The 20,540-nt window shown below is 48.7% G+C and overlaps 1 protein-coding gene across 2 annotated transcripts in view; it reads right to left on the bottom strand.

Moving 5' to 3' along the window:
- The window catches only part of Osbpl10 (oxysterol binding protein like 10), a 236,862-nt gene that overhangs the window by 14,111 nt on the left and 202,211 nt on the right, over positions 1-20,540 (bottom strand). For both annotated transcript variants that reach the window (XM_041677227.1, XM_041677226.1), the window contains one exon: positions 9,086-9,235. In XM_041677227.1, the coding sequence (XP_041533161.1) occupies positions 9,086-9,235 (150 nt within the window). The remainder of the gene's footprint in view (positions 1-9,085; positions 9,236-20,540) is intronic.

Genomic DNA, 20,540 nt, shown 5'->3' on the forward strand with positions numbered 1-20,540 from the left:
TGTGTCCTGTTGGTCCAGGAGGCCAGGCAGACAGGGTCTCACCACCAAGAGAGTCTAAGTGGGCACGGTATTAGAGTGGTGTGTGAACCCAACACAATCCGGGCAGGGGGCCCAGAGTGGCGGTCCATCTGCTAGCAAGTGCCACAGAGCCGCCCTGGGGAAAAAGAATGTCCTCATTGCAGCGACGGAACTGGTCCATGTGGCAGGACCTTGGGAAAGCAAGATATGACACAGGAAGTAAGAGGGGCTGAGCTTACAGAATCATCTGAAAAGAGACGGCTGGGGCAGTCCCTGGGTCTGTTACCAACCTGTGACTAAAGGGGAGGCACAGTGGGACAGACAAAAGGATTACCAAGTTGGCTCAAAGGAAACCCAAAGGGTCACTCGAGGCCTGTACAACCGACTAACCAGGTCACTTAGAGCAAACAGAGGTCACCTGAGCTTGTCACCTCCCATCGCCCTGGGGTCCCTGCAAAGTGACTCCCCATCCAGCTTCAGGACCTACTCACTCAGCAGCAAAGCTGTACATTCTCTACCTGTGGCAGCCTTGAGGCAGGAGAACAGGTAAAAGTGTGGAGACTCGGGAGGGAAGGAGCGCTCACCACAGAGTCTGGTTGAAGCCTCTTTGTGGCAGAGAATCCAGACTCCAGAAGTCACACACACACCCCGCCCCCAGGCCAGGTCACTGAGCAGGCTGTCAGCACAGAGGCGGGAAGTCAAGCCAAAGTCCCCAATATATGGCCTCAATCCTCTCCAAAATGTTTTCTGGGAATCTCATGAACACAATTATTAACTTTATTTATAGTGTGGGCATCATAACTTCCTGAATCCCCGAGATCTCCACTTTCACCTAGTTTGTTAGTTGTAATCCTGCCAGGTTCGCCTCAACCCTCTCCCATCCCACCCCTACACTCCTTAAATTCTTTACAACCATTTAACAAAAATAACTTTAAAAAGGTAAAATTAATCAAAGTTGAGCAAGTACGATGGGTTAGGGGGTCAAGGTATTTCCTGCCAAGCCTGTTGACCTGAGTTCAGTCACTGGGACCCACGTTGAAGAAGATGAAAGCCAACTCCCAAAAGTAGTTCCTTGATTTTATACATGAATGGCATACTGCTTCCTTGCCCAGCAAAATCAATAAACACAGTAATGTCTATGTGACTATTCTGAAGGAAACGATGTGGCTCTTCTCTGAAAAGCCAACACCCGCCATTTTGGTCATGGTTTACTCTCTCTCCAAGACCATCGTTTTCTTTTAACCCCAGGGCCTAAAATCCATATTAAAATCTCTTTTAATAAACTCTAAATCTGCTCCAAGATAGCTCATCCCGAAATTCCTTTCTGTGAGGAAGTCACAAATCTAGCTTCATCTGATTTGAGGTCCCTTAAGAGAATAAGTAACTTCTCCTTAGATTGCTACAGACAACAGTTTGGAATCATGTCCCTGCCACCTGTCTCTGTCTGTCTCTGTCTCCATCTGACTCACACACACACACACTGCCAGCCAGCCTTATTTTGCTCTTTTCTGTTGGGACTAATCAAGTCCTGGCCTTCAGCTGCTCTTCCCTGCTAGAACCATCTAATTGGAGAGACTAAATGCTGTGCCTTCCCTAGAGGATCAAAAAATGGGATTTTCACCTGTTGGCCATTGACTGTTGGTGCTATTAAATAGCCTCCATGATGCTATTAAAGGGGGGCTTTTGTACCAGTGATTGGAGGTCCGTGGTCGGTCTGTCTCTGCGTGTGTTTCCTCAACCTCCAGCCCCTTGCCCGAAGCTTGCGAACTGGGTTCTAGCACATAGAACGTGGGGGGGGGGGGGCACCTTTCCACATGGATTCATGGGGTTTTAGAGCTGGCAGCCCGCCAGGCTATACATTAACCTAACTTGACTATCACCCCAGTTTATAGCTCTGTAGCTACGGCTCCATTGCTTTTCTATTTAATTACGTGGTGTGGGAAGTCCTTTTGTATATGTGTTGTTTTTATTGGTTAATAAAGAAGCTGCTTTTGACCAATGGCTTAACAAAATAAGATTAGATAGAAAGATAGATAGATAGATAGATAGATAGATAGATAGATAGATAGTAGGTGGAGTCAGAGAGATGCCATAGAGCCGCCAGAGAAAAAAAGATGCAAGTTACCAGCTGGATCCTTGCTGGTAGGCCACAAACCTCATGGGAAAATATAAAATAATAAAAATGGGTTAACCAAAGATACAAGAGTTAGCTAACAATATGCTTAAGTGATTGGCCAAGCAGGGGTTTAAATAATATAGTTTCTGAATGGCTGTTTCGAGTCTGGGCAACTGGGAACAATCAAGCGGCCTTCCAACAACAAATTGGTGCACCAACGTGGTCATGTGCACATAAGAAAGAGTGCAGGTGCCTGTGGGAGCCAGCAGAGGGCATCTTAGGTCCCCTAGAATGGGCATTTTAAGCAGCTGTGAGCCACTCGGGTGCTGGAAACTGAACTCCGGATGAGCCCTTCATTCAGCCCAGCAGGCTGGGCTTTCTAAAAACTCTTGTGAGTGATCTGGATACAAAAGAAAAGATGTCCGGAAGAGAGGAAGCAGGCCAGTGTGTCCGGAAGAGAGAAAGCAGGCCGCCGTGTCCGGAAGAGAGAAAGCAGGCCGCTGTGTCCGGAAGACAGAAAGCAGGCTTCTGTGTCTTCAAAGCGTAATGGTTTCAGCGGAAAGCAGAGAAAGCCAACCCCACGGGGGAGGTATGGTTTAGCAGACAGCTCTTAATATTATTTATCTGTCATTAAAAGGCATGTAAAAAGAAGCAGCAAGATAAAATCAAGCACAGAACACAATCCAAGTAAATCCATTCAAAGCTTCAGAGAAGTTAATTTGTCTCTAGACGATCAAGAGCCGATTTGCATTTGAGGAAAGTCAATCAAATGCAGGAAGAGGAAAACAGTCATCAAATGACAACTGTGGGAATCAAGGCAGATTCCCTAATTTTCTTGCAGCTATAATTCAACTAAACTGAGAACCCAGCTACCCAGGGATCTCCTGGGCCAGGTGTGCACTCTACACACACAGCCTTGGTACAGCACCTTCCTCACTGTCTGTGTGTCTGTCTGTGGAAGCAGAAGACCTCCGTAGAGCTCTGTGGGACCACGCTGTGACAGAAACCAAGCACATGTCCCTAACCCTCCTATCCTTTCTTCCCCCTCCCCTGAATCACTTGGGGGCTCTGGAATGGCTAATCTTCATCATCAGTTTGAACTGATTAAGAATTGTTCAGGATACACGCTTCCAGGGATGTCTTTGAGGAAGTTTCCGAAAACGTTTACCAGAAGAGGGAAGACCCACTCCACTTGTTAAGTGGGGCCTCTCCACCGGTGCAGGTCCTAGACTGAAGAGAATTGCACTGAGCACAGGCATTCCTGTCTCTCAGTTTCCTGACCACTGAAGCAATGCGACCAGCTGCTGGCATGTCTTCCCCACTGTGACACACTGTAGCCCTTTAAAATGTGAGCCCAAACTTCCTGAGCTCTCTGTCTTGTCAGGTGTGGCCCACAGCAATGAGGAAACCTACTTTCTGAGCCTACCCAACCGGCCATTCTAGTTGTAGGTTTCAGCAGCTGGAACCCTCAAGCAGGCAAGCCTTGAGAAGTGAAGTAGCCACAGGCCCTCTCCTGTCTCTTTCTCAAGGACACAGGCAGCCACAGAAGTAAGTACAGAGATGGCCTGAGGGTTCCAGGTCTAACTTCACTTGGGGACTCTCTGACTCGGCTCCACCCTCTCCCTCCACAGGACAGCTTTGCAATAAGCAGGCGATTCCAGTGGCTTAGGATTTCTCCACAATGGGCAAGCAATTCTGCTTCTGCGGTGAGAGAACCAGCCGCAGTATTTCCCCTCTAACGATCGATGGCTGGCTTTTGTTTGACTTCAGATTCAACAGTCAGAACCCAAAGAGCCACAAAGCAATGCCCATTCTCATCTCACTTTCTCCTTTCAATGCAGTCGGGGACCCCAGTCAGATAATGGTGCTACCCACATTTAGGGAACATCTTCTCATCTCAATTACCCCAATCTAAGGACCCCTTCACAGACATCCCATGATGACGCAAGAGCCTATCATATTGACCGGTATCAACCATCATCCTTGGGATTAGGTTTCACTGCCACCACCACCAAGCCCAACCTACCAGGTCTGCATCCTGCACTTTCAAATGTTACCACCCTGGCTTTGGCAGAGCTGGGGACTGGGACAACAACGCCTTGAGTTAGAAAGACTGTCTCCTCTCTTACCCTTTGTTGGGGTACCACCAGGATTTGAGAAGACCGCCACCAGGGCTTAGAGCCTGTTCCAGAAGATTCCAGCCAAGACCACAACCTTTTCACTTCAACAGATCTCTGGCCAGCTCTAATTTCCTTCTTTTATACAGCCTTCTGTGGGGAGGGGGGCTCCTCCTCCTTTTCTGGGTGCATTTATAAATAAATCAGTTCATCAACTGCTTCTTGGGCGGTGGACACCAGAGATACGGAGCCAAGAAGTGCTGAGCACTAATTGGGCTGTCTCCCTCCGACAGAGAATGAGTGATGGCCTGGCTGTTTAGACTGATGGCATCCAAGTGGTCTGGCATGGCGGCTGCAGATTTATCGAGCCATCAGGAAGGACTGCCTTTCCTCCCATTAGCATAATTAAGACAATGAACTACTCTGGAGGAAGTTAAAAATAAATAAATAAAGGAGGCCTGCACTAGGGATTCAGAGCGCAGACAATTCATTACATCGAGGGCTGCACCAATCTAGAAGTGAGGAGCTCCTCTTCAGTTTGGGCCCTTAGGAGTCGGAAATAAATGATCACCAGCCTAGAAGGCAGAGGACAACAGAGACAGCAGGGAGCAGAGTTGTGAGTCCCCTCCCCCTACTGGCGAGCATGCCAGACTCCTGGGAAGACGCTGCAGACAGACAGGTATATTTTCCCCTCACAGACCCACTAGCAACCTCAGGAGCCATCTGCGTGATGCTCCATTTTCAGACTGGAGAAGACCCCCATTGCAAGCCCAGCAAGCAAAGAGGCCTGGGGCCACTTGCCAAGGTTCATCTGGGATTTCGGAAAACAGGGAACTCCACAAAATAAAGGGTGTAAATAAAAGTACTTTTTCCTCCTCAGTGTATGTTCATGTGTGTGCATATGCACATATGTATATGAGTAATGTGTACATGTATGCATGTGGAAGCCAGGGGACCACTTTGGGTATCATTCCTCCAGCATCATTCACCTTGTTTCCTGAGACAGGGTCTTTCACTAGAATTGACCGAGTAAACTAGGCGGCTTGGCCAGCAACACTGGGACCCACCTCTGCTCCCGCAGCACTGGAAAAATATACATATATATATAACACACATGTACACATGAACTCGCCACCTCCCCAGCTGCTCCCTGCTTCTTTACTTACCCAACATAGCTGGTTGGATTTCCTTAAGGAATGTCCTTCACCCATCTTTCAGTGCCCAGACTACTACAGAAGACATTCATCACAATATTTGGTTGGATGGAAAGAGTTTGAAATCAAATTTTCATTCTCCTTCCAGGTAACCAACTGGGCATTGGGTAAAGGCGATGTTTGCTGTCTTCAGATTAGGCTCCACCTCTGGAAATGCAATCACGAGCTAATAAAATAATAATGCAAGCTTCACAACTCCAGACAAGAGCCGTACACGTAGTCTCCTGAATGGTCAACAGGTCACCAGATAGCTCCCGCCAGGTCTCGGTGCCCTTTCGTATTTGATCTGAGCAATTTCAGTTTCTCAGTCTGTCCTGTCATGCAGGACTCCAGCCTTGAATTTTGCAAGCCATTTTAAAAGCGTGAGCAACAATGAGAACGTTTTGCACTGTGACTTGGCACAATAGAACTGATATCCAAGACTCTCACCATTCTCTGATATCTTCTGTCAGAGTTCACATCGCAGAAGCGACGGACTGCCTGACCCACTAAATTGGTTTTATAACCCACTGGCAGGTTGGGACCCACAGTTTGGAAACATCGTGATTTAGATGGCACTTGGGGACCATGCCACCTCCGTGCCCTCGGCATTAACTCAAGCCTCATCTCAGAGTCTTATCCTTGTAATCAGCAAGGCTAGGCAGCTATTTTAAAAGCCAAGCATTTTCTAACAGATTTACTCAGGGGAGGAACTGAGCAGGCCTTCCTCACTCGGCAGGAAGGCAGGGATCCACCATGAGCTGCAGGAGAAGGGAGAAATGAGGAACTTTGGGGGCTCAGTGCGGGCCCTGTTTAAAGTGGCACAATCATTCAGGGCATCAGACACACTCGTACTGAACCCAAGGAGAACATTCCAGGGCAACTTTCTGAGCTGGGGAGGTAGTTCAATGGTAGAGTTGTTTGCCTAGCAAACACAAAGCCATAGGTTTGATCCCCATAAACAGCACGAACTGGGAGTATTAACATAAGCCTGTAATCCCAACACTTAGTATGTAGAAATGGGAGCATCAGAAATCCAGAGTTACCCTGGGCTATATGGTGAGCACAAAGTCAGGCTGGGCTACAAAAGATCCTAAAACAAAAGAAAAACAAAAACAAAACCTAGAGCCAGGTGTGATGGTGCACACCTATAATCTCAGCACTTGGAAGTCAAGGTCATCCTCAGCTATGTGGCAAGTTCAAGGGTACCCTGTGCTACACAAGACCCAGCCTCAATAAAGAAACTCCCACAGTATTAAAAAAGGAAGGAAGTTTATCCACCTTCTTCGAGCTCCTGTGTCTGCTATCTTCCCCGCCATCTCCAAGTGATAGGTCACCAAGCTGTCACCCTCCTCTCCAGAGACTCCTCGAACCACAAAGCTTCCTGTCCACTCTGGCTCCAGCCCAGTCCTGTGTACCCTCGAAAGTTTCACCATACACAGACAACACCCGGATGCTCCGCAGGCCATGCCCTCAGGGGACTCTGGCCTCCCTGGCTGGTCTTTATGGTGTAGCCTTACCTCATGGAGGCTACCCCATCGCTCTCTGCTCATTGTTCTTTAGACAAACCACACAGCCCAGCATCACACTGCATTTTATAAAGATAAAAATGGTGACACATTTGCTTGGTGTCGGCACTGGGCTAAGTCCTCTGCAGGCCCTCTCCAATCCTTACAACCCTTCCAGAGAGGCGCCATGACCAGGGGAACACACAGAGGCCAAACCGTAAAGTCCAGACTCTCCCTCAGTCACCTCTCAGTGTCCCATGACTCCAGGCAACATTCAGGTCTCTTGCAGGACCGCCAGAATACGGTGACTTCCGAGGTGAGGTATCTGCCGCTCTATAAGAGTGGTTGGAACACTGGGCTCCCTAGAGCATTCAGGAAGAACCTTGTGTGCCTACAGGGCTTGGAGTCACCGGTAAGGCCACCCACCCCTTCCAGATTCGCTGTGAAAGCTAACGGCAGCCTTCAGAAGGCCTCAAGGCTGAGGAGACACAGTGCCTTTGCTCATGGAGCCATCTTCCTTCTGGGTTGTCTCTCCAGAGCTGTGATATCACGATGACCTCTGCAGGCTACTAGAATCTTCCCTAGGACACTGTCATGAAGCTGTCATTCATCCTTAGTCCCTGGAGAGCAAGCGGCAAGCGCACAGTAGCTCCAGGGAAACAAAGGAGACTTTCTGTTGTGAATTAAAATGCCCTTCCTGGATGGATGTGGCGGTAGTCACCTACAGAGCCCCTTCCTGGATGGATGTGGCGGTAGTCACCTACAGAGCCCCTTCCGGGATGGATGTGGCGGTAGTCACCTACAGAGCCCCTTCCGGGATGGATGTGGCGGTAGTCACCTACAGAGCCCCTTCCGGGATGGATGTGGCGGTAGTCACCTACAGAGCCCCTTCCGGGATGGATGTGGCGGTAGTCACCTACAGAGCCCCTTCCTGGATGGATGTGGCGGTAGTCACCTACAGAGCCCCTTCCGGGATGGATGTGGCGGTAGTCACCTACAGAGCCCCTTCCTGGATGGATGTGGCGGTAGTCACCTACAGAGCCCCTTCCGGGATGGATGTGGCGGTAGTCACCTACAGAGCCCCTTCCGGGATGGATGTGGCGGTAGTCACCTACAGAGCCCCTTCCGGGATGGATGTGGCGGTAGTCACCTACAGAGCCCCTTCCAGGATGGATGTGGCGGTAGTCACCTACAGAGCCCCTTCCGGGATGGATGTGGCGGTAGTCACCTACAGAGCCACCGCTTTGGAAGCCAGGACAGGAGTGTGCAGCCTGAGTCTGGGGTTTGAGGCCAGCCTGGATAACAGACATAGAAGCCCTACCCCAAAACCAAAGACAGACAGACAGACAGAAAGGGGAGAGGGAAAGAAAAAGAAAGAATAAAGGCCAAAGTGGTAGCATTCAAATAAAATTCCATCTCTCAGAAGGTGCAGGAGGCAGGCAATCAGAAGTTCAAGGCCAGCCTTGGCTAGAACAGAAATTTGAGGTCATTTCATGGACTGCATGAAATCCTCCCTCCCCCGCTTCTCTCTCTCTCTCTCCCATGGGGATATGATATGGTGTGACGTATCTCTCTGTGTGTGGTATATACATATGTGTGTGTATGCACCTGTGTATGGTATGAGAAGTATCTTTGTTTTGATATAGATGAGACATGTGTGTGAGGTGTCTATGTGTGTTTCTCTGTGTGTGGATGGTGTGTGAGGTGTGTGTGTGTGTATGTGTATGTGTGAGTTTGTATGTGAGATGTCTGTGTATGGTATCTATGTGTGTATGAGTGTGTTTGTATGTGAGGTGTGTGTGTGTGTGTGTGTGTGTGTGTGTGTGTGTATGTGAGGTGCCTGTGTGTGGTATCCGTCTGTGTGTGCATGTGTGTGTGTATGTGAGGTGCCTGTGTGTGGTATCCGTCTGTGTGTGTATGTGTGTGTATGTGAGGTGTCTGTGTATGGCATCTGTACGTGTGCATGTGTGTTGAGGTATGAGGTTTCTGTGGGTCTTTTCCAATGGTTCCTAAAATACCTGCACTAGAGGCCAGTGCTAGCTCCTCCCTATTCTGGCTTCCCCACGTCATTGCAGCGAGAGAAGAGGCAGGAAAGGCCTGAAGATAGACAGACCCATGGCAGGGCCAGCCCACCTTGGTTAGATCCATGCCCAGCTTGAGTTGGGAGATGAGGTGAAGTATCACACTGCGCTGGTCCTCCATGGCGCCCAACTCTGTCTCCTCCTTATCTTCATTATCGCTTTGTTCTTCTTCGGACAGAACCAGCTCAGGGCCTGAGTTTGGCTGAAATAAAATCATGGGAAATCATCAGCTGGTCCCTCAGAAACACCGTCTGCTTGGATGTTTAACCCACAAATTTAATGGTGACTACACAAAGCCCGGCTGTCTGGGGCCACATCCTTGTAGAGCAGACCTGCTGCAGGCAGAGGCTGAGCCTCTTGAGGGCCAAGTCTGAGGCTGCGGGTCACTGCACCTCCCCCATCACATCCCCTGCATCTGCGCTTAGGCCTCCTGCAGGAGAGGGGGCTGTCCCTGGCTTAAAAAGTAAACAGACCAGTGTGAATGCTTTTCATAGACCACCAGGCATGGCCACCTTGCAGAAAGCATAGCTGTACATATTGTAGTTAGTTTAAATGTACTTTTGTGATTAAAAAATTAGTGTGTGCCTGTGTGTGTGCGCGTGTGTGCAGGCATGTGTGTCTGCATACACCATAGTACAAGTGTGGACATCAGAGAAGAATTTTCAGGAGTCAGTTTTTTCATGTAGGATCTGGGAATAGAACTCAGCTCGTCAGACTTAGAGGCAAATGCCTTTACCCACTGAGCTCTCTCATTGGCCCTTGATATTTTTTTTTAATTTTTATTTATTTATTTACTCAGTTTGGTAACTTAATCACAGGGCTGTAGAGTGAATTTTGTAAGATGATGACATCTCTGTCCCAGTATCAAAAGGCTGGACAGCCCTACCAACACACACAGGATACACATACGACCCCCAGGCTAATCTTACTACTGCCAAACACAGCCTTTGAACTTATATAGCCCAGATACTTCATGTATAATATAAAATTTTCAGGGCTTATCAATAAAAGCTGATCCCCCTAGACTCAATTAAATTTGCTTTATTTCTGGAAATTTTTACTCTGAGATAATTTCCACTCAAACCAAAGAGGATAGCTCTATCAACTTAAAGACATGTCAGAACTGGCATGAAGAGACAAAAAAATGGACACTTGGGAATCATTCTGAAACTTCACAGTGATGGAGGCGCTGGCCTTCAACCCCATTCTCCTGATGCTGACTTTGCCAGCTCAGTCACTGAGTTCCGCTTCTCGCGTGACACAGAAAATGAGCAAGAGAGTAGGCAGACTGCACAAGGGGGGATTGAGCAGAGTATTCTCGGGTATGCGACAGTAAGAACTTCGCTATGTGCTGTCCCTGGCTTTCAGCCAGCCTGTCTCAACAGCCCGCATTTTCATGGCCCCTCCCTAAATACGATAAGCAAACATTCAAGATTTGCATCCAGCTACGAACAACAGCATGGTGAGCTTCTCATAGAGAGAGGCAAGGGTTCAGAGGTATGAGGTAGAAAAAGAAACAGATTGCGTCACATATCCTTGTGAAAACCAATGATTTATTAATCTTATTAGAAGTGTCTTGCATCTAAATACACTCCTAATACATACAGGGTATCAGTGATTAAATGGCTGTGGCTATCCAGGCAGACACACATGTATGTGCTGGCTGTCCCCCACCCCTATCCCCATGCTCCAGAGGAACCCCTGGCACTCCTTCCCAGCTGGGCTAGCCGTTTTCAAATTTCAATTTAAATGGAATTTGCTACTGACAGCCTCCAAATGATCCTTCATCTCCCCTAAATAAGGTGGGGGAGACTTCAGTGAAGCCCTTGGGGCTCAAGTCCCATAGTGCACCTGTTCTTTGACCTTCTCCTCATTATGTTACAGGATATCGCTGGCAAGTTGCTTTATTAGAATATTCAGAAATAAGTGAGGATCCCTCACTCATCCCCTGCTAGCAAAGAATGCTCATGGAGGCAGCGGGAAGAGGGGGCAGAAGGAGGAGAGCTGCCGGGAACTCTCAAGGGGAATTTGGGAGAGATGGGTGGGAATGCAGCCTACAGTCGGGGTCCAAGGCTGCATCCATTTCCCCCAGCTTCACCTATCTGACACCTACTCTCTGGTGTGGTAGCTTGCAACCCAGGCTGTGGCTGAAGGACTCGGGACAGAGAAGGCTGATCTCACAGGGCCGTCCTTCCCATCACTTCCCTCTGGCTTTCCTTCTCTCTCTTCTGGGTTCCAGGCCACTGCCCCATGGGTGCGCCCCGTGGGTGCTCTGTTCACTGTGAGCTTGCAATTCCAGCCTGACACTGCTGAAGTCACTTACCCAGGACAAGCAGCTCTCCCAGGGTCAAGAGGACCACACTATGCCTCTGAAGTGTACAGGGAACAGGCACTTACTGTGCAGAGTCCCCAGGGCAGCTGGAAGGAGAGGAAGGGAACTACTGATGTCCTGCTTTGAGGGTAAAGTAACTGGGTGGGGAATAAAGATGGTTGTGAAGTTCATGAACCATGTGACACCATACACTCTCAGAAAGCAGACTGTGAACTAAACACATCGCAGTTCAGCCTGGCAAGCATTTGAGCCAGACCATACCCAGGCCTGTGCTCTGATCGACCCAGAATTCAAACCCAGATTGTCCCTGCCTTCCAGTAGCCAGGAGGTCTTCCGCAAGATCCCACCTCCTCTGACCAACCCCGTGAACATTGAGAACATAAACATCTCCTCCCAAATCAGCTCCACATAGTGGTCCCCGGTGGGATTTGCAGCTACTCAATACACTCACAGGCAAGGGCAGGATAACAGAAGAGCCAGAAGTCCTGGCAGGAAGGGGATCTGGTAGATCAGAGAAGCAGCTGATGGAGGAAGGTCATTGGCTAATAAAGGAACTGCCTTGGCCCATTTCATTGGTTAGAAGATAGGTGGGAGGAGTAAACAGAACAGAACGCTGGGAGGAAGAGGAAGTGAGCTCAGACTCCACAGCTCTCCTCTCGGGAGCAGACGCCTCAGAGAGACACCATGCTCCCAGCTCCCAGGCAGACGCACGCGATAAAGCTCCGACCCAGGATGGACATAGGCTAGAATCTTCCCGGTAAGCGCACCTAGGGGCGCTACACAGATGATTAGAAATGGGCTAAATTAATATGTGAGAATTAGCCTAGAAGAGGCTAGATAGAAATGGGCCAAGCAGTGATTAAATGAATACAGTTTGTGTGTTGTTATTTCGGGCATAAGCTAGTCAGGCAGCCGGGGTGCTGGGGACGCAGCCCCGCCGCCCCTATTACTACATTAGCCAACCTTGCCCTGACATCAAAAAAATGACCCATCACTATTTGCTGCCTCTCGAAGCTTCTCAGAGCTTGTCCTTAAATAGTAAGACTAGCAGAAATAAGGGACATCATGGGAATAACAGAACAGCTTGGAAACAGGTCTCTCCATCAGCAAGCACATAACCGGTTTTCAACAAAAGAAAATAGAAGGGTGTGACTGCTCATACCTGAAATCCCAATACCTGGGGGGCTGAGGTAGGAGGATTTTGATGAGTTTAAAACTATCCTGAGCTACAGAGACTCTCGCAAGCACACACACACACACACACACACACACACACACACACATCTACCTATACCTCATTTCATTCATTAACATTGACCGTGACTGCCTTAGAGGGCATGTTGGTTCTACCTGCACTGGAACTCAGACCCCTTGTGGGTTGATATTTGGGTCTAAAGGAGACACATGGGGAGCACTGAGCTGGTTAACTGATGATGTGAACACCATCTGTCTGTGTCGACGAAGCACGCGCCGTTCACCGGCACCACTGGGAATGGAGGCTTTGAAGAGCCAGGCTGTGCATGGAGATCAAAGGCTCAGACCCTTCCTCCTGCAGGGCAAGGCGTTGTTGATTCTGCCTCTCTGACAGAGATTTCAAAGATCCTAATAACTAAGCTGACCTTGTATCTTAACTAACAGAGTGCTTACCTAGTCCACTCGGAGCTCCGGGTTCGATCCCAAGCACCACACAAAGCAGGTGTGGTGGTGGCACACGCCTGTAATGCCAACACTTGGGAGGTGGAGGCAGGAGGATCAGGAGTTTAAGGTCATCCTTAGCTACACAGCAATGCTGAGGCCAGCCGAGGCTACATGAGACACTGTTTTAAAGAGAAACAAAATCAAAGACACTGACTTTCAACTCTCACTCGATCGGAGTATGAATCTCCACAGCCAGGTAGAGGGGTTCATCGCACGCTGTCATCCCTTTGTGGGATGACACACGTCTCTCCTGGTGCCCCTGTACACTGACACCTTTGATTTTCACCAACAAAGCCAAGGCAATGAACTCAAGAAGCTCCACCATCTTGAGCAAAAACAGAAGTCAGAAATGGACTCAACACCCAGCAAATGATCATGACTCAACCCAAGGGGAGCTTCAGGGCCCATCCCCCAGGGATTCTCGGAAATGAGCCAACCCAGTCACGAGAGCATACACTGACTTGAAGATGAAATGAAATTAAAATATGTTTTGAAGAAAAATAGGCTTTGGGAAAATGAGTAAAAAAATAAAAACAAAGATTATGACTCAATATTTCTATGAACAAGCACCTCGAGGCACATGGTGTTACAGATATCACTGTGACTTGTGCCTGTTAGAAATGTGGGGAGCAAGATGAAGATCTGATGGGTTACGGAAGGTTAAGCAGGCAGTCTTGGGTTTGGGGACATTCCCTGGTCGTCTATCAGTACCCACAGCGCTCCTGAGCTGGAAGCAGGAGAATCAGAAGTTCAAGGTCATTCTCAGCTATATGGCGAATTTAGGCCAGCCTGGAATACATGAATCCCTGTACAAAATGGGGAGAGGTGCTAGAGAGACAGCTCAGTGACATAGCAAGCTGGGCATAACCTATCATATGCCTGTAACGCCAGCACCGAGGAGGGCAGGAACAAGAGGGTCTCTAAGGCTCGCTGGCTAGTCTAGCCGAGAGAGACGAGCTTCAGGCTCAGGGAGAGACCCTGAGTCAAAGGAAGAGTAGGGTGGAGGGTAACAAAGGAAGATATCTGATGCCTTCCTCTGGCCTCTGAACACCCACACACATTCACATTCACATACATACACACATAACACAAGACACACATACACACATAACACAAGACATACACATTCACACACACCATGACACACACAACACATACATACACAACACACATACACACAACACACACATATATTTACATATACCATGACACACACAACACACATACACACATAACACAAGACATACACATTCACACATACCATGACACACACAACACATACATACACAACACACATACACACAACACACACATACATTCACATATACCATGACACACACATACACACACACACCTGTGCCTGAGCAGTTCTTTTGGAGGAGAACCCATATATTCCTGGAGCTTTCATAATCTATACCTTTTGGCCCCAAAGGATCAACGGTGGGCCCATGTAAGAGATGACTCCTAGCTGGGAATGGCCCAACTGAAGGCAGCTGAAACATCTGTGAATATGGCCTGCCCACTACTTCCCACCCGGGAGAGAAGCCGGCTCATGAGACTCCTCCCATCGGAAGCCAAAGCTGGAAGAACACCAAGGCTTGTGCTGGGCTCATGGCCTCAAGGCTCCGCTGGGAACACACCATCTCTGAATTCTAACAAACCTCCATTCTCAACACAAATGCAAATTTCAAGCAAGCGATTCCAATATGTCTTATTCAACACAGAGATGTAACTGAAATACAGTTTGGGGGCAGTTCCAGGAAAACTCACCAAACAGATGTTACTTCTCCAGAGTAGGTATCCCTTGCCCACCCCCCAGCCCCAGTCATGTTACCATACCACATGGAGGAGTTTCCTAGGGTTGTCCCTTCCTTGGATCATGTTTGCTTAGCAATTTTGCCTTCTCCCATAACAAGACCCGGCCCTTAGTGATGGGGTCTGTGCCAGGAATTTGAATGGACTCTGTTATCTCTAGACATGTTTAGTAGCCTAATGCCTTAGCTCCAGGGATTCAGTTTGAGACACTATGGGAGAGGACTATCTGGTTTAGCCCCCAACTTTTAAGGGTGCTGTCTGACAGGGTAGCTAAGCATATCAAAGACCTTTATCAGCCTGGATTAGCCTCAAACTCTCTACATAGCTTAAGATGACCTTCTGCCCTTCCCATCTCTACCTCCTGAGCACGGGGGTGACAGCTGTGTGGGACTACACCCCGCGCCATGTTTCAGTGGTAGGTTGTTACTGTTGATCATATCTGCAGAGTCCATCAAATCAAGGACTTCATACTTTCATAATTTACCATTTTCTGTTCAGACTGGATTTAGCCAAATTCCCACAGACATTGCACAATCCTCCCGCGTACCCAGTGTACCCTCACATAGGCAACATCTCCCATCCCAAGAACCCCCACATAAGTGCCAAGTGTCACAAAAAAACTGGTACAGCGGCATAGAAAGGTGAATGCCAGTCCCATCCCAGGTCATGCAAGATCTGCCCACAGCCCAGCAAACACCACCGGGTCCCTTGTCCACCATTCCCCAACCAGTCACTTCTATCCCATGAAGACCAGGATCAGGGCATTCGCCAGCTCATGCTTGACAAAGCTGTCTCCCCTGAGGACACAGGGTCACAAAGGTTTGTCCTATGAAAGCAAAAACAGTTGCTCCCGGTGACCTACTGTCCTTTCCACGCTTAGCACAGGCGGGAGTTCTCTTCTGGAAGGGGCTCTTTGGTGCTTGAGTCTAGTTCCCCATAAGTAGGCCATGGTTTGCAGGCAGAGAGGCTTTCTGTGGAGCCAAAGGATGCCGCTGTGGGCAGGACCATGCCACAGGCAGATGTCCACACTTCTTCAGTTGGGCCTGACTCAGCTGTGGCCCTTTGGCCCTGATGCAGGGCGGCAGTTGAAGGCTCCTGCGCATGTACAGTTCTCGGCGTGGAGTCTCTTCCAGACCCAGATGATCCACTTGCCTCAGCAGGCACCACCATAAGGAGGGGCTCTTATTTTGCCATGTGGAGGTAGGTTCAATGACGGTGCTGCAGCAGTAGGGACCCAGATGGAGAAGCTGGGCTCTTGTGCTGGGTGGGTCCGAGGACAGCGTGTCCACTCAGCAGGCTGGTCCCCACTGCCATTCTGGAGGTGCTGATTTGGCTGCTGCTGACGTCACAATCGCGCTGCTGCCTCGCAGGGGCTGAGCTGGCTTTCTTGGGCTAACCACACATACACACACATTTACCACACTTGGCTCGCATAGACTGGAAGGAGAGGTGCTCTTCCCAAGCAAAGGGGCCGACCTGCAGAAAGGTTAATTTTCAATAAAACACACCCTGGAAGGCAGAAGACGGCACTCCTGGGGAGGGAGTGTGCAGAGGGGGTGGGGGACAGACGACACTTGTCATCAGCCAACATAACCAGGGACAATCATACTAGGAGAAATCAGCTGTCACTTTAAAAAAAAAAATGAGTGGGGATATTCATAAGAACCAGAAGCATTTTGTCCCATTTCATGGCTTCTCGGAAACTGGAGTCCAGCCATTTTTAAGTGAAAAGGGAACAGGAAAGAATCAAGAAGGAATGAAGAGAACCAACGAAAGAGAAAGGCCACAACAGCAACGGGAGCGGAGGCCAGTGACCCAAAGCGGAGGGAACAGTGGCAGCTAGCATGCAGGAGGCAGAGGCTGCAAGGCAAACAGGATGGGTCTTTAGCATTGGTAACCCCAGGAGAGGAGGGCTTCTGAGCACCAAGTGCTGCACAGGGTTTCCCAACATTACTTCAAGGAGCAAAGGGCACATCCTTCCCAAGCAGAGCCAGCCCTGGACTGGTATTGAGTCTTTTAACCTTGTTACCTTTCACACGGCATTTTATTTTAAAAAGTAAAGTCTTTCTCTCCTCTCTCTCTCTCTCTCTCTCTCTCTCTCTCTCTCTCTCTCTGTGTGTGTGTGTGTGTGTGTGTGTGTGTAGTTTACATGTACAAGCATGAACTTCGGCACTCATACACCAACACTGTAGATTGAGCCTAGAGAGCCTTGTGCATGCTAGGGAAGCACTTTGCCACTGAACCCAACCCTTTTTCTTCTTTCTTTTATTTCTTTCTTTCTTTCTTTCTCTCTTTCTTTCTCTCTAATTTACTTACTTATTTATTTTGAGGTTGGAAATGTGACTTAGTGATAGGGTAAATTCAGAAGGCCCTGAATTCAATCCTAAACACACACACACACACACACACACACACACACACACACACCTTCAGTGGTTTCCTACTGCCAAAGAAAAATGTCCACTCAGCCCAACATTTCAAGGTTGACAGTTTAACACAGGGTACCTACCCTGTCTCAGCTCCTCACCCAAACTTCCTTTTGCCCAACCTGACCACGGAATAGGAAAGGCTCCCCAGCCTCAATTCCACATTAATCCATTTAAAAATTGAGAATGAAGTCTGAAGGGACAAAATGCAGCTGCATTATACAGAAATGTTGTCATTATTCCCTAAAAGTACAGTTTAACACTATTATCAGGGCATTGACACTGTATTAGGTATTAAAAGTAATTCTGAGAGAGATAGAAAGATAATTAAGAAGTTAAGAGCATCTACTACTCTTCCAGAGTATGCAGGTTCGATTCCCGGCACCCACTATGATGACTATCAACCACCTGTAACTCCCGTTCCATGGGACCCAACACCCTCTCTGGTCTCCACAATCACTACTTATGGTACACAGATATGCAGGCAAGACACCCATACACATAAAATACAAACAAATAGAAATTAATTTCCAAACAAAACTAGTAAGTGATTCTGAGGTGGTAAAATAGATGGGATGGAGCGTGATGTACTTGTGTCAAGATTAGGATATTTTACATAAGACACTAAAGCATCCACGGATTCCAGTGTCTACAAGAGTTTGGGATCCATCCCCAGGGATACTGAGAAAGAGCCGCATTGATCTGTCATGCTAGTTTATAGACTCTCATGATCTAGTGCAGCAGCGATTAGCAATTAAAAGAACACTAGACAAAGGCTGGTGGTGTCGTTTAAGAGATGGCCATTTGCTGAGCACATGCAAGGCTCAGCATGGAACTGTGGAGATGGCTCAGCCAGTAAGAGCTTGCCACATGAGCATGAGGACCTGAGTTCAGAACCCTGGAACCCATGAAAAAGCTGGGCATGGCTTTTTCTTACACAACCCACATATCCCCAACACCTCCCCACAGAGGCCTCGCATACATTTGAGCTGGCATGCCCATATAACATACACATACACACGCACACACGAGTGCACACACACTGCACATGCGCACACGAGTGTACACTTGCACACACACGAACACAGGTGCGTGCATACACAAGTAAATAAGGGCCAGCAGGATGCCTCCCCCATAAAGGTGCCCACTGCCAAGTCTGACAACATGAGTCCAATCCACAGAACCCACACGATGGAAGGAGAGACTCACAGAGATGTCCCCTGACCTCCGCACACATGCCATGTGCCCTTCTGTTCTCTCACACAAAATAAGTAAAATGCAATAAAAGTGCTTTTGAAAATCAGTTCAGTTCCACGGTGGCATGAACCACATTTTAAGGACTCAGTAGCCACAGGCAGCCAGTGGTTCTCAACCTCCCTACTGCTGCAACCCTTTAATACAGTTCCTCATGTTGTGGTGACCCCAACCATAAAATCATTTTCATCACTACTTCATAATTGTAATTTTGCTATTGTTATGAATTGTAATGTAAATGGCTGTGTTTTACAAAGGACTTAGGCAACCCCTGTGAAAGGGTCATCCACCCCCAAAGGGGTCGTGACCCACAGGTTGAGAACCACTGCTTTAGAAGAACAAATGTCTACCATGCCAGTGAATCTACTAACAGTTTTAAAGTCCCCCGACCCATTTCCAGCACGTGTTTCTCTGCCGAACCAGCAGCCTCATGGTGATGTCACTCTGACAACCCAGACAAGAGCAGCTGTTCTACCTCGGAAACCCCACAGGCGAGCTAGCTGAGGGCACCTCGCTTGGGATGCCACCACACCCAGATCAACAGTCTTAACCTCCTGCCTGCAAAAGGTTTACAGGGAATGCACAGCTGTGAAATTTAAATCCCAAACACAAATGGCTATCTTACAAATTCCCCTACCTGAGAAAGAAGCAGGCAGGTAGCAGTTCGGGTCATGAAATCTAACCAAAAGGAAACAGGGCCTAAAAATCCACACAGGAATTCTAGCACTTAGGACTGGCTCTGTGGTAACCCCAAGCCCAGGGAATACAGTGCTGGCTTTCTTCAGCCACAGCCCAAAGGAGCATTGCCCTCCGCCTTGTGCTAGGCAATGGATTCTTTCCAGTCCTGCCCACAGGACAGGCCTATCTTCAGGAGTAAGCACTAGAGACTGGGGTTAAAAGCTGGACATGTGATTCTTTCAGAATCCACACTCATGCTAACCGCTAAATAGCCTGGCTTCTCCCACAAATCCTGCAGCTAAGGGCCTGAAAGCTAAAATGGGTGGGGCCGGGAGTGGGCAGGATGCTAAGCAGAGGACTGGAGAGACAGCAGAAGCTTCTCCCTGTCACGTGAGAAACAATCAGTGGCCTGTTGCATCAGAGCCACGAGGATGTGACAGGGTAAAGTCAAGCTGGGCATGATGATGGCATCTGGAAGCTCAGCACTCAGGAAGTAGAGGAGGGAGGCTGAGGAGTGCAAGTTCATCCTCAGCTACCCCGGGCCATAGATGAGAGACGGGGGGGGGGGGGCGAGGAGGGAGGAGGGAGAAAAGGAAGGAAGAAAAGAAGAAGGGAGGAAGGAAGGGAGGAAGGACAGACGGACAGATGGAAGGAGGAAGCACTAAGCCAGGGTCCACTCTATTTGCAAAATCAGGACATCTAGAGCTGGAGCACAGAGCGCAGTGTTTGTTCTGAGTTTTTATTCTTCTAAGTACCATTATCTGCTCTGTGCTGTGGACAGACCGCAGCACACAGTTCTGTGGGTTCTGACGAATGTCAGCACTTTATATGTAGATTTGTGTCATTGATAGGAGTGATACTGACATCTCTGTGCAACCTCGAACTTTTCACCTCCAGGCTCAGCGTAGATCAGCCCCGCCCCACCCTTGCCTTGCAGGGAACTCTGGTTCCAGGGTCATGGGGCTGGAGATGCTGCAGAGAAAAGCAGCAGGCTCCCAACCTGGTCCCTGGTAAGGGTGTGACAGAGGTGACAGTCCAAACCTAGTCCCGAGTGCTCGCAAGTCAGTAAACTGTTTTCTCAACATGAGACCATGTTCTAGAAATTTCACTTGACCCCAAAGCAGATGCATAAAACAACCTTACTGGACAAGGGAGACATGGCTGTGTTTCCAGCCATAGCACTCCAGGTGGCCAATCAGGTCATCTCATCCATGCATTGCGATCCTTTTGGCCTTCCACCTGGAAATTCCCACCAGACCTTCCCAGTGCAAAGTGAGGAAGGGTGCAAGGAAAACACCAACAGT

This window comes from Microtus oregoni, unplaced genomic scaffold, assembly GCF_018167655.1.
Source record: "Microtus oregoni isolate MIOR12 unplaced genomic scaffold, Mior012 000028F_ref0000031, whole genome shotgun sequence".
Taxonomy (NCBI): domain Eukaryota; kingdom Metazoa; phylum Chordata; class Mammalia; order Rodentia; family Cricetidae; genus Microtus; species Microtus oregoni.